The sequence below is a fragment of the Lepisosteus platostomus genome, chromosome 14 (assembly GCF_059453375.1).
Source record: "Lepisosteus platostomus isolate fLepPlt1 chromosome 14, fLepPlt1.hap1, whole genome shotgun sequence".
Lineage (NCBI taxonomy): Eukaryota > Metazoa > Chordata > Actinopteri > Semionotiformes > Lepisosteidae > Lepisosteus > Lepisosteus platostomus.
This window is the reverse complement of record NC_142624.1, coordinates 25,836,801-25,851,265: the sequence shown is the minus strand read 5'-3', so window position 1 is coordinate 25,851,265 and position 14,465 is coordinate 25,836,801. Positions and strand designations below refer to the sequence as shown.

Below are 14,465 nucleotides of genomic sequence, written 5' to 3'. Positions count from 1 at the left end.
TTCTCCGTGTATGAGCTGGGCTTCCACATCCAGTACAGTGCTGTGTAGCCTGTTGCACCACTTGGTAATGTTCGACAGGGTTCCAGTGTACTACAGCAACAGGAATGAAAAACAAAAAGCACACCCAAGAATGACATGACATAACTCACTTGTTATTGTGAATTATCTTAAACGGCAAACAGTTCTCTTAAAACAGCAGTAGCATTTTCAATGGAAGCTGAAACCTTCACAAAAAGGTAGCACAAAAAGTCTTTTCTCAAAAAGCTCAAACATACCATCTCTAAATGTCTGATAAAAAAAAATCATGCATTGGTCTTCAGTCCATGTAGGGTGAACAACCTGTACTAGAATACAATACCTTGAATTCAAAGGGATTTTGACATTTAAGCAGTCTATTTCTTGGGACATATTTTATATCTTTGATTTTCTGAGTCCATGTTTCACTAGTAATTTTTTTAACAAAAAAAAAGCCATTACTAAACTTACATTCTGTTATTAACTTTTAGAATAAAGAAACATACAGTATTCTTTTGTTCACATCTGATGATGATAGCTATCTGACAAAAATGTACCAAAAAAGTAAAACACCTTTGTGATATCATACTTTCTATGAGCGCTGAATATACTGTGTTAATGGTCACAGAAGGTCTTGAAGGCTTTGTATCTGAATGTAGAGGGCAGAAAAAAGTGAAAACAGACTTTTTATTTTTTTCTAGTCCACAGATCACTCTTGTCCCAGCCGAGACACAATTTTTAATTTGCCCAGGGGGATTATGGTTAAATTTGACAATTCTCTGATAAATTTTGTGAAATGCACTGATTAGACCTTAATGAGAATTCTGATTTTGGTTTGCCTACCTTGACATAAGAATAATAAAAATACTTCAGAGAAGGAAAACTGGACTTATTACTGGGCAGAAAGGCAAAAGTTATGATGACAGACTGAAAGGGCTGAACCTGTTGAGCTTTCACAGGAAATGGCTGTCTTGGAGATTAAGACAGGAATAAGGTTGCTTTTTTAAAGCTGCTATTTTGGGCTCCATTCATGTAGTCACATGCCAGTAAAATGAAGAAAAACCAGGCAGGAGAATGCTTAAAAAGGAATAAAGGAAATGTTTTCAATTTTCCAAGTCATGTCATTGAATCTAACACCAGCGCCACTTCAAAAACCAGCCAGGTGCTGTTTTACACCCACTTATATGAGTGGTGAGGAGTCCTAGTCCTGCAAGCCCACAAACCACACAACATTACCAATGCCCCCTCACTGGAACACCGGCCATGTGAAAATTTACCATGTGAAATGTGTCCTTTTTAGAATACAGGAGAACAGCTGCCTTTGGTAGATTCTGGTATTTCAGCATCCCAAAATATTTCACCTCACGGAGCACAGCGGAGAGCTGTTGAAGAAATTAATTAATACAGCTAGTTCTAAATGGAAATCTGTTTTCTAATGGTAAGATGATGACAATGATGATTATGATTATTATTATTTTTTAAATAATAATAATAATAATAATAATAATAATTATTATTATTATTATTATTATTATTATTATTATTATTATATACTTGTAACAGTTCACAATTCTTTTAGATTTACTTTCATGATCAACATGTAAAAATACACTAGTCACCATAACCTAAAACTAAAACCAGCAGTTTTCATGCCAGCTTTGGTTACTCACCGCAGGGCTGAAGTTCAGCTCATACAGTCCAGTTTCCTCACTATGTGACAACAGGGGCTTTTGAAGGTGTGAGCTGCATAACTCGTCCAGATTCTCTGTCCAGGATGTGTAAACCTCTTCATCGAGCTGGTCCAATTGTTCCAGAACTTTCTCACATTTCTTAAGAATCTGATCTGCTTCAGTACTCTGCAAAGGCCTGGAAATAATTGGGAAAAAATGCACTTGCTAGGCTGCATTCATTTATTAAGTGCGGCAAGGTGGACATTACCTTAATTTATGCTACATAAATTAGGTCACTAACACCATAGAGTCAGCAAATAGAAGAGACAAAGTAGTCACAGCTTAAGTAAATTATCTATCCATTTTCTAACTGTGTCATCCAATTCAGGGTCATGGGGGAGCTGGAGCATATCCCAGCAAGCAACGGGAGCAAGGCAGGGCATACTCACATCAGGGCCAATTTTCCCAGAAGCAATTAACCTACCATTTATGTTTTTGTGGACTATGGGAACACGGGGAGTATATACAAACTCCACACAGATAGCAACCAGGTCCAGAACTAAACCCAGAGGCAAGGTAGCAAAGCTAACCAGTGCAGCACCCTGCCTGTAAGAAAACCAAAGCTGGAATGTTTATCTCCTATTTATGCATTGCTGTAACAGTTTTGACTTACCTTGTAACATATCTGACTACAGTGGCTACAGTGTGCTTCCATATCTAATCGACCATGTACTGAGCTACACCCAGCACTGGAGCCACCCAGGCTGCCGAAGCAACCTCAAATGAAACCTCCGGAGAAAGGACTCCTTATGCATCAGATACTACCTTCTGTGTGGACTCTGACAGCAGTTCAGATTGCAGTCTTGCATTTCCACCGCACGACTGCGACAGACACACTGTTCTCTCCTTATTTCTCTCGGCCTCAGAGTTAGAAATGTGTCCCCTCTCCCAATGTATCTATCTCCATGTTTGCGTTCCACGCTCATGACAAGCTACCATGCTGTTAAGAAGGCCCATTTCGGAGAGGACTACCTACAAGTGAGTCAAGTGATTCAGATTGCTTCGGTCGCTCAGGAGTCTCTCTCGCAGCTGCTGTGACCATTTCAAGCTGCCTGCGACAGGCGGCATGTTTTTGCTCAGGACAGCACAACCGTCTCGGACCTGAAATGGTAAAATAACTTGGTAGAACACAAATTAAATAAAGCCCCAGCTCCTATTATTTATACCTTCAACAAAGTTCCTTGCTCTATATGTATTCACTACAATCCCAAAGAGGAATAAGTGTGTTATCTGCTACTAAGGAGAAAAAATACAGAGACCTTGCTTCTTCAGTTATCTATCAAGAAAACTAATCAAACGTCTACAGACTACAGAAGTAAAAGAAATTCAGCCTTAAGCCCAATCCCTTAGGTAAGGGTTATGGTCAATTTAAATTTTCAGATCTCCCAAGGGAACTCACTTTGGTCAAAAAAGGGAGATCTTTTTTTGTGCCATTTCCTCTCTTTCTCTTGTTGTCTTTTGTTTAAAATGATAAAGCTTCAAGACCTGAAAGCATGCAAGAAAGTCTCTTTGAGAACTCTGAAAAGGGTAACTTCTCCATCTCTCATCACTTAAAAAGTGGAGATCTAGTTCAACCAGTTGTCAACACTAGCAGGTAACCCAGCGCTTCAGTAACAACAAATCCATTTTCTACAGCTGTCGATGCAATCTTAGAATAGATTGACTGTGGCAGATTTTTGGTCATTTTAAAATGTGCCAATGTTCTTTTCTGCTGAAAAGCTCTAAAGTATGGATCAAGGGCCATACAGCTACAGCAATTTATCATATGACAATATGGTAACTACATGGCAAAGGTCTCTGAGAGATTATATCATGTATCAGCTTACTTTTGCTCTCTGAGTGTCGAGGGTTTGCTGGCAGTAGTTCATTTCCATCTCAAACATATTAAGCAAGATGGTGTAGTTTGGAGCGAAAAGCTTGTTGATTCTCGGCCTCTCCAAAAGTGTTCCGAATATTTGCAGGAGCTATCAAAACAATCAAGGCTTTGAATAGGTTTGAGACACAACGGTTTTAGCAGTACAGGAAAAAAAAAGCAACGGAAACCAATTTCCAGGAGGTTTGCAGTCAAGTCTGTGGTTAAGAATATGATTGTGGATATACTGTATGTAATTGTCATAAAAGCTGCACGTAATTATTCGCACCACATTTTAACAGCATGCATGCCAAGTAGATGAAAAATGAATGACCTTGAAAGTCAAACAAATACATGTGTTTTGTCATCTCTGGAATGACTGTGTGTCTGACAACTGTCCACTCCGCACACTCCATCTCCAGCTAGTAATGATACTGCAAATGGAAAGAAAATTGTCTTCACCTTAAAGGCAGATTCCAGTCCTCTTGAGTGTTGAAAAGCGAGGTTAAGCACAGTTCCCAGTCGCTGATCAAAATCCTTGTTTTGTTCAATGAAACGGGTGTAATCAGAAAGAAAATCCTGGACAGATTACAGTTTTTAGTCAGTAACTGTGGAAAATGATATGTACATCATTGTCAAAGCCATACATTTCAGAAGAAAGAGTGCTTGCATGCATATTACCTGAAACAAACCTGGCAGAGAGTATCCAACTCTTACTGAAAACGCTATTGCTATAGAGAGCACTCCTTGTGTTTTTTAAAGGTTTGTTTCATGAACACAGAGAAAGGTTACACAATAGTTATCCTTCCTGTAGACTAGCCATAAAGGTTATATGTTTAACCAAACATTTATACAGATATTCCTCTTTTAACAAATAATTCATTTGTAGCGCTGTAAAGAGTTTCCAAATGGTTATAAATAATAGTTTTACTTCTCATAAACACCCACAATTGTTTAATTTGTGCCACGGCCCCTGATATTCTAAAGTTAAAAAGAAGTTTTAAAAGTCATGAAAAGTGTTAAGAAATTTTAAGTTGACCCAGAATTACAAAAAAACACACTGCACTAAACAAAAATATACTCCTTCAAAATCACTCAAGAGCAAATTTCAAGTTAGGCATTTAAAGTGAACGTCAGTTTTAATTTGATATTGCGTTGACCAACTAAACAATATTTAGCAATATTATGACAAACAAGAGGAACAGTTCACCATGTAAGAGAGGCCGGAAGGCTTTTAAAATTGCTTCAGACGTTTCAGTTAACAATTCACAAAAAGGCATTTAAATTCCATCCCCCGCGAGCATCCAAGCAATGAAAACCAACAATTTTGTAGAAAAGGGGGAATGGGCTTAATTACACACTCTGAAAAACATTCCCGATGCTGGAGAGCGAAAACAGAGGAAACAATTGCAACTTATATATTTTTGTCTGATGATTTGTATCTTTCAAGCAAACTTCCATCCAGTCAGCTCTTTTATGGTACTGGTGGCAAAAAATGACAGCAAACATGACAAGAAAATCCAGAGCACAGAACCGCAACCTGCCAATAACAAGTTTGCATAATAGCCAGTTTCCAACTCTACAGATAATAGTTCACCTTGACTAACAAAGCCTGTTCCTCAATGTCAACACACCTGCTCAGTTTGGTTCGCTCTCATAGCCTGCTGGGAAGCTGGAGGGAGGTCACAAAATTGTCTGAAGATGTTTTGTGGAAACAAAAATCACTGACCTACCCCAAAATTGGCCATATTATGTAGACAGAGAATATCAGGGTATTGAGCTAATGCATGCTGTGCCTTTTGTTCTGCGAATTATAAGTCTATTGTTTGTTTTGAACAATAGATTAAGGGTAAATGACACTTTACAGGAGCTATGGGGAAAAGTTTTAAACATTTTTGTTTTACTTCTCAAGGGTTTCAAACCTGCAAATATAAAGTAGTCAAGGTGGCTAACACTGAGAAGGCAATGCACGTCCGTGTGACGATTTTAAAGATTAGGGTTGAAAAGTCATGAAGACACAGACCTTAAAATGTATTTATAGAACTGGAAAACTGAATTTTTACGGCTATAGAATCTCATCGAGACAATATGATAAAACACAATTGTTAACTTCAGCAAACATTTACCAAGAATGATTTATAATAATTTGTTAATATTGAAAAACTACAAAAATGCAACATTACAATAACTGTCCTGTACTAAATGACTGCGGTACACCTGTTTTGAAATAAGAATATAAGTGATGTGCGTGTGTCTTGATCATCACACTTCACTCTCTGACATCAATATGCTTTCAGATTGCAGTTGTTTTGACTAAAGGACCGTTATTAGATTTTGGGCCTTCACTTATAGAAATTCCAATGACAACAGTGTTTATGTGCTGTCAAAAAGAAGAAAAAAGTAAAATCGTATCATTTTTCCAGGTATTTTGTTCCTTTAAGGAAAACAAAATAATAAAAGAAATCACAGCGAATTGTTATCATTATCAGACTGCAGGAAAAGATCCATAATCCCTACGGTGTTTTCAAATTGTATCAGAAATGTTGTAAAGAACACGTTTATGTTATTATAGTGTGTGTTACTGACAAGTCTGTTGTTAGTTTATGGTTATTTTATTTAAGTATTTTGCACATAAATTGGAACAAAGAAGCTAGAATGCTAAGTGCAATTACATTTCAATTCAAGTACAGAAGACAAAGTGAAAACACTATCAAAAAAGCTATCAGCCAAATGGTAAATAAATAGCTGTCAAGGCAGGAGTTTGGGGATCATGTCTTTCCATCATGGATCACAGATTAAATTGTAACCGGTAAAGACTGACCAGGACCATCCCTTTAATTTAAAATGTAACCATAACTTCATCCGGAAAGCTAACTGTCATTTCTAGGGCACGACAGGTCATTGTTTTGGTGGGGGGAAGTCTAAATACATTTATTATTCATTTATTAAACTGATGTTGATGCATTTATTACACCTAATGCAGAAATGTACATTGTGATTTAAAATCTTATCTGACAGAGATCTGTTTGGTCTGTCCAGGTTATCTGAATCTATGGTAAAACTGTACCTTAACGGTAAGAATTCTGAATTTACACATTTAAAGGGCATAGCTATTGACATGGCAGATAAAGAATGAAATCTGTGCAACATTACCAGTTTTTCATAATCCAAAGGATCATATTTGCTTTCTCGTAGGACTCTCCAGCTGTCATGGAATTCCTCATTCATACTGTATACCATTTCACTAAGAATCTTCCCCCTGGATCCTCCAATCTCAATCTTCTCCAGTTTGAGGAAATCCAGTGCGGATGTAAATAACTCCTAAAAAGTGTGAAATTCAATAATCTAGGCTGGAGGAGGGCAGGATATATTTTAATTTTATAAGCTAAAATCACATCTGCATGTGTAGCTGTACCCTGTCAAGGAAGAACAGCACACCAAGAGGGACTACGCTCTTGATTGGACTACAGATCATCACAAGACACACACACACACACACACACACACACACACACACACACACACACACACACACACACACACACACACACACACACACACACACACACACACACACACACACACGGAGGGGCAACTTGGGGACACACACATTGACCCTTCATGGAGTAAAATCACACGGACACAGAGAGACGAACGCCGTGAGGGCGGTGAGGTAACAATGTTAACAACCACAATGCTGTGCCATTGAATTGTTACCAATTCAAAATAATTGTCTGTGTTAAAAGTGTTGTAAGTGTTCTGTTTTAAAAACTCTCAGGAAAAATATCAATTATCCATCCATTTTCGAACTTCTTTCAGTTCAGGCTTGCAGGAAAACCAGAGTTTATCTTAGCAAACAGCTGGAGAAAGGCAAGAAAAACCCTGGACAGGAGCCCAGTCCATCATAGGGCACACACTCACACTCACACCAGGGTCAGTTCTCCCAAAGGCCAACTAACCTAACAGCATGTTTTTGGATTGTGGGAGGAAACCCTCATGAAAAAGGAGAGAACATATATATATATACACTGTATAAATTATATGTTTTTTAAATCCTAGCATATATAAAAAGCTAAAGTAACCTTAACCTTTATCTTCATATCTTCATGTTCAGGTTTTCATTCCTAAACAAAAAAATAATGTTGAAGAGATCACAGAAGCAGAAACCACTTTTACCTCGATCATCAGCAGTCTCTCCAAAATTCTGTCCATTCGCACAAATACAAGATGTGATGGAAAATCCCAGGGCCTCACATCATGTTGCTCTCTGTAATACTGCTTGATCTTGTCTCTGTGCTGATTGTAGCACCTCTTAAAGCTTTTGATGATGTTGATGGTGCGTTGCACTCTCTCCACTCCTTCCTCAAGTTCCATTTTAAAAAGTTCCTCAGGAATGAGGTAGGCAAAAGCCTTGAAAATTAGAGAAGCGTCAGAATGAGAAAATGTTTTCTTTGGAGTACAAGCTCCAAGCTATTTGTAAAAAGAAGTGATACAAAAAAACTATTAAGATTAAAACTAGGAAGCAGTTAATGGGATATAGTGTCTTTGAAGACATTAGCAATGTTCAAATTACCTTTTGCTAACTGTAAAGTTCCTTATAATGCAGGCAACTAATTAATAGTGTAGTCTTCTAAAAATGTATCCTAGTCTCTGAGATTTATCAATGAATATTATTACAGATTAAAGGGCAGTGCAGGAGAAGGAAGATTCAAAGCAAATTTAAATTACCTACCCTTTCAATCAGCAAATTACAGAACTCCTGCAGCAGAATGACTATTCTGGGAGGAACACAGTAATATCTGGAATGGCTCCAAATCAAGCAGAGGGTGTGAAAGAGAGGGGGTATGAGAATTTCAATATCACTGAAGCTGCACTCCTCAAAATAGGCTATGTGTCTCTTCAGAGGTCTAAGGTGTAGCTCTATGTCTTCAGCCTCCAAGACAGCTTCAGAAAAAAGAATGCAAGTGTCACTAGATGGGTCCATCGCATATTACTGTACACACCAAACAGCAACTGTAACAAAGATCAACTTGTGTCACCATTATACCCATCCATCCATTTTCTAGTCACTTCATCAAGTTCAGGGTCTCGGGGAAGCTGAAGCCTGTCTTGGCAAGCAACGGGCGCAAGGCAGGGTACACTGTGCATGGGAAGCCAGTCCATCACAGGGCACACAGACACAGACACACACTCACACTCACACCAGGGGTAGTTTTCTCAGAACCCAATTAACCTGCCAGTGTGTTTTTGGACTGTGGGAGGAAACAGGTGCACCAGTTACACAATCAAACTCTTCATTATATTACTACCACTGATAATAATTCCTTATGCTTCTACAGTGCTTTTCTAGACACTCTATTCAAAGCGCTTTACAGGTAATGGGGCTCTCCTCCACCACCAATGCATAGCCCCCACCTGGATGATATGACGGCAGCCATAGTGCGCCAGTATGCTCACCACACATCAGCTATCAGTGGGGAGGAGAACAGAGTGATGAAGTCAATTCATAGATGGGGATTATTAGGAGGCTATGATTGGTAAAGGTCAATGGGAAATTTGACCATGATGCCAGGGTATCACCCCTGCTCTTTTCAAGAATCGTCCCGGGATTTTTAATGACCACAAAGAGTCAGGACCTCGCTTTTACGTCTCATCCGAAGAACGGCGCCTTTTTACAGTATAGCGTCCCCATCACTATGCTGGGGCACTAGGACCCACACAGACCGCAGGGTGAGCGCCCCCTGCTGGCCCCACTAACACCTCTTCCAGCAGCAACCTTAGCTTTCCCAGGAGGTCTCCCATCCAGGTTCTGAACAGGCTCACACCTGCTGAGCTCCAGTGGGTTGTCAGCTGTGAGTTGCAGGGTGATAAGCCATTCATTGATTTAATAATAAGATTAAACTGTTTGTTCCCAGCTCTTGAACATTTTGGGTCATTAACCATTGTAGTTTGTAAGCTAAATAAAATTTCAAATGCAAATGTTCCAGTGAAGCACCTTCTGTAATGGACAACCTTGTTAAGACAGTCAGCTGTATTGATACAACATTAGTGAATGCGCCTCATAGTCCCTCTTGTCTGGGTTTATACCCAGCCAAGGATTCAGCCCAAAGACTCACTCTCTTCAGAACAGAGGAGAAATACTTATGTGTGTGTGTCTAAAAGCTCCAGCACAGAGGAGAGCCTGGCTAATTCCAGCAAGACTGAAATAGGCAGCTCTAGGCTAGGCTTTGTCTGAGCAGGGAAAAATGTAATGGACGTGCCTTAAAAAATACAACTGAAACCTTGCCAAGAGAGTGGGCTTTTTTGGCAAAGTGGTAATCTGTGCACCTTGTACTCCTTGGTCAGTCTCTATCTGAAATGATGCAATCAGCCTGGGCCTTTGGCTGGGTGTGATAGCCAGATGTGGACACATACAGCAAAATAGCCAGCTCACCGGCCAGAGACGCCCCTACTTTAGACCGCATTCTTTAGATAACCTTGCAGATAAATACTTCCAAATGTAGTATTTCACTAAAATGAACAATAAATAACATTTTGTTCTTAAAATTGCTCTCATGGGTTTGAAGAGTGAAAGTGGTGGTCTAGGCAGTTACTCATTAATAGCTACCTTCATTAACGTTTAAGACTGTCTCTCTGAAGGATGAGTAGTAGCTACTTTTAATCCTCTTGAGAATTTCCATGATCTTATCCACTTTTGGACTCTGTATCTGGAACAAAAAAGAAACAGAAAGTACATGTGCAGAACAGATACATGTGCATTTATTATTGTTAAATATAAACAGGGTGCTTAAAAACTTGTGGGTCAATGAAATCAACCACACATCATCAAATGGTGAAATTTGCCACATATTCATTGGGACCAAAGGGGAGTACAATCCTATGAACCATGGCTGTGGACAGTCTACACAGCTCCACGTACTGGTGTACCATGTTCATCCACACAAGCAAGATCACAGACACAGATCTTGTCATTGATAGTGTGTGTAATATGGTTGTCATGGGGATCATAATTCCTTCATTCCATTTGTACCAGACTCCACTTTTCTGGTCTTTATGTAACTTTGAATATAATGTCTCTGCTTTGTTTCAGAGGCAAGCTATGTAACGTCATGTCCACAGAGGGTTTTGTGTAGTATATGTCCTCTTTCCTGGATATAAGCTACTAATCTATTTGTAAAAAAAAACTGTAATTTCCTATTGTACACCTGCCTTCAACTCTCAGCCCCAAAGTGGGACTCGAGTGTGCTACATTACCTATCCAGTTTGGGAGCTTCAACTATGTATAACTGAGGTTATTGTTGTTTTGCATGGTAATTCCAAATGGCTGGATAGCTTGGTCCATACACCTACCACTCTTTGCATAAAGAAAACTAGCCACCCACCATTGCCTGCAATGACTTTTAATCATGTGGCAAGTCTTTAGTGTCCTCTGTTAAAAGATAAGTGATTAATATAATTAGAATAAACCTATTTCAATTATTTTAAGCACACACTTTAATAGTCAGGATCTGTTATTCTCCTGTTTTTGGTCAAGAATATTACTTGAGGCATCTGGGGGTTTCGGGAAAGCATCTGTGAAGCTGTAATGCGTGCAGTTTATTAACCTATTCTATTTTCTTCTAGTGGCACAAAACTTAATTAACATGCTTGTACAAGAATGCGTTTCAATCAATCAGCAGACAGTGGCTATAACCAAGGAACAGAATGTCCAGGGACAGCGGTGTAGGCACCTGCTTCTGAATCCCCAGGAGGTTTTCTTTTTGCTGCACCCAGAAATCTATTTCGACAGAGGGCCCGGGATGCTCTTCCTGCAGCAGGGCCTGGCTGGAGTCTTTCCTCAGAACCTCCGAGATCTGGTGTGTCCACTGAATCACCATGGTTTCAATAGAGTACAGACGCGCCCTGTTGATTTGCCATCCTGTAGAACTGAGGGGGTGGAAAGTGCTCACCTGAAGTCAAAAACGTTTTAACAGCTTTTTTTCAGCTTTTAAAAAAAAATAGTTTTGGGATATCAAAAAGGAACTGGTGAATGAAGCAAATACACATGGTCAATATAAAAACTGAGGGCGACACAGTGGTGCAGTGGTTAGCAAGGCTGCCACACAGTGCTGGGTGCCTGGGTTCAATTTCAGGACGTGGGGTGTTTTCTGTGAGGAAATTGTATGCTAGTGTGGGTTTCCTCTGGGTCCTCCACTTTTCTCCCACAGTCCAAATACTGGTAGATTAATTGGCTTCTGGGGAAGCTATTTGTTGTGAGTGTGTTTGTGTCAGTGTGTCTTCCCTGCAATGGACTGTTAGGGTGTATTCATCCCTGTGCCTGTTGCTGGCTTTCCTGCAACCCTGAATTGGTAATTGGTAAAGCAATTAGAAAATGGATGGATGTTAAAAATGATTAACAGTGCTGAGGACGCAGTGTTAATTAAAGATTAGAATTTGTGCTAGACATATATATATATATCAAGATCATTACATTCATTCGATGGGGGTGTGAAGATGTATAAACTGATTAGATTTAGAATATACTGATAATCAGATTTAAGGTGCATAAAATTGAGAGTGCTGACAGAACTGTTGGTTTTGAGGCTTAAGAGTAGGTTTAGGATCTTACAAGGTATAAATTGTAAATGTTGGAGTAGTTATAGTAAACATTTTTTGTGTTAGGTTTAGGATTTTTAGATTTAATTTAATCAATGTAGACTTACCTGTGAGATGAATCTTCTTCATCAGATCTTTCCACACAGAGAGGAAGAGGCAGCAGAGTTCTTCCCTCCACTGTGCCCCGCAGGATGGTAACTTGGTTTGTGACTTTCTCAATGTGTTTCCTCACATCTTCAGACACCACCCTGGGCCAACCAGCATGATTCTTTGTGTTGGCAAGAGTGGGGACCAAGACCTGCACACAGATGAGTTACCTGACATCTGTGCTTCTTATTAATGCAACAGACAGGATTCTCTTCAATATCGAAGGAAGTGCCATAAATTTAGATTACACATCATTATACAGTACCACAGAGTTTATCCTTAAAGGGCTTGATGTTGGTTATTACATAGAAAAAAAAATTGGTGATTAATTTGTGAAGACTGAAACATAATTTCTATTTCTTTAATATCCAGTTCTTCATAGATTTACCTCAGCGATGAGAACTGGTAACTGATCCAAAGGCTGACAGGATACTTCTCCAAACCCAAGCTCTCGTTTGAAATTGGTCTTGGGCACTTTCCTGTTGCTTTTCCTTAAGACACACAACAGTTTTGTTTTCGAGGAAAGAGGGGTCTTTGAAGGAGAAATAAAAAGGCAATATAGGGTGAGGAAGGTGGTATTCAAAGTTAAAAAAAAATATTTTGTTAATAAAGTGGTGGAGATTTCTTCATGCAGAACTGTTTCTATTTCTAAAACCTGTAAACATTTAAGTAACTAGCTTAGAGAACTGGAATAACTCATAAACACCTTGATAGATCATAGATCAGATTTCTGATTCAGCATGACTAGGGAGGAAACACAAGTGCACTGAAAAAAAACCTCTCCAAGTCCAATAGCAAAGTGCAAAATTCAAAAACGAAATGATCAGTATTTTCTGAAATTGATAGAATGTCACAGAGCATCTTGTCGTGACTGCAGGCATTTTTATCACACTCACCTCTCCATTACTAACATGCAGTGTTCCCCCTGGGCCGGTGAAGAGAATCAGCCTGTTATAGCAGGCTTTATCTAGAAAGTCCAGTAAATATTTCTGGTTTTCCTCTGCAGCAATGAACCGATTCCATTTATCAGTTTTGAGACGCAGAGAAGTGAACGCCTGCTCTCTCAGAAAATCAATCCTGTCGTCGGTCGCTGCGCTTGTCTTGAGAGGCTCCAGCGGAGTTCTGATGCTACTTTCAGCCATATCAGAAATCCTTTCTTGTACAGACAACTTAGGTTATTAAAAGGAAAAAGAATAAAAAGGAAATTAGCGTTTGCTTACACAGCCATAGAAACAGAAAAATCTGTATACCTGAAACAGCGGAAAGGGCTCTCTTTTGTCATCAGTAGACCTGGGCTTACTCCCACATGAATCCTGCAAGTAATATTAAATAACCTGTCCAAACATTTTCTTCATGGTTCAGTAAAATTCTTATCATGAAGAAGGGAACAAAATCATACAAAGTTTGTTCTTTCCTTTAAAACCTGACTTCACCCGCTCACTTTTCAGAGACAAACCACTTTATCTCTTCTCTCGGGCAGACTCCAAGCAAATGATACCTCAGTGGAGTGTCAGGTGGCCTGGCACCGGAGTGACACAGACAATGGGCCACAGCATCTCTCTCCTGACACAGTTCCATCTCGGTGTGCGGCCTGCTGTTATGTCACTGTCACATGAGCATGCTGCACACCTGTTTCTGCTGCAACTTGATAACCGACAGGCTCCCTAGAGCGCCTCACAAGCTCTCTCACTGCTCAGCACATCCACTCCACCGCACCTGTGCCTCGGAATTGTTAACCTTCTACAACACTGGTAAATGAACTCATGAAGGTTTGGTGAAAATTGTGGGAAATTCGTGACAAGGAAAGTCATAACTGCGCTTGCTAACATAGGGTCAAATGGCTGGCTTGCTGTGGTGGGTTGAAGCAGAATGCTTCAAAGACTAATCAGGAGTTAATATTTATGCCAATGAGCAAAATTACCGTTATACCAGACATTCAAAGTTTGTTTTACAATGTAAACAGATGGCGGAGGGAAGGATTACCTGGGCAGGTTTAACAAGCAGTCACAAAGATGCAGGAAGAAAATGAAGAGCTCAAATCACCCCTAGTAGTAAAAGCTTAGTGATGTGTGAATTTTGCACATCACACACTGACCCTGACAAAGGTTTGGTGTTATAATTCACCA

At 39.5% G+C, this 14,465-nt stretch overlaps 1 protein-coding gene across 1 annotated transcript; it reads right to left on the bottom strand.

The window, feature by feature from the left end:
* Positions 1 to 1,216: 1,216 nt before the first annotated feature.
* LOC148649087 (dynein beta chain, ciliary-like) lies at positions 1,217 to 13,481 on the bottom strand. Its single transcript, XM_088606672.1, has 11 exons — positions 13,236 to 13,481; positions 12,300 to 12,490; positions 11,328 to 11,499; positions 10,205 to 10,304; positions 8,330 to 8,541; positions 7,774 to 8,007; positions 6,751 to 6,918; positions 3,572 to 3,709; positions 2,722 to 2,846; positions 1,686 to 1,881; positions 1,217 to 1,222 (listed from the first exon to the last, which is right to left on the bottom strand). Exons 1-11 carry the CDS (start codon positions 13,479 to 13,481, stop codon positions 1,217 to 1,219), a joined length of 1,788 nt encoding a protein of 595 aa, XP_088462798.1.
* Positions 13,482 to 14,465: the final 984 nt, after the last annotated feature.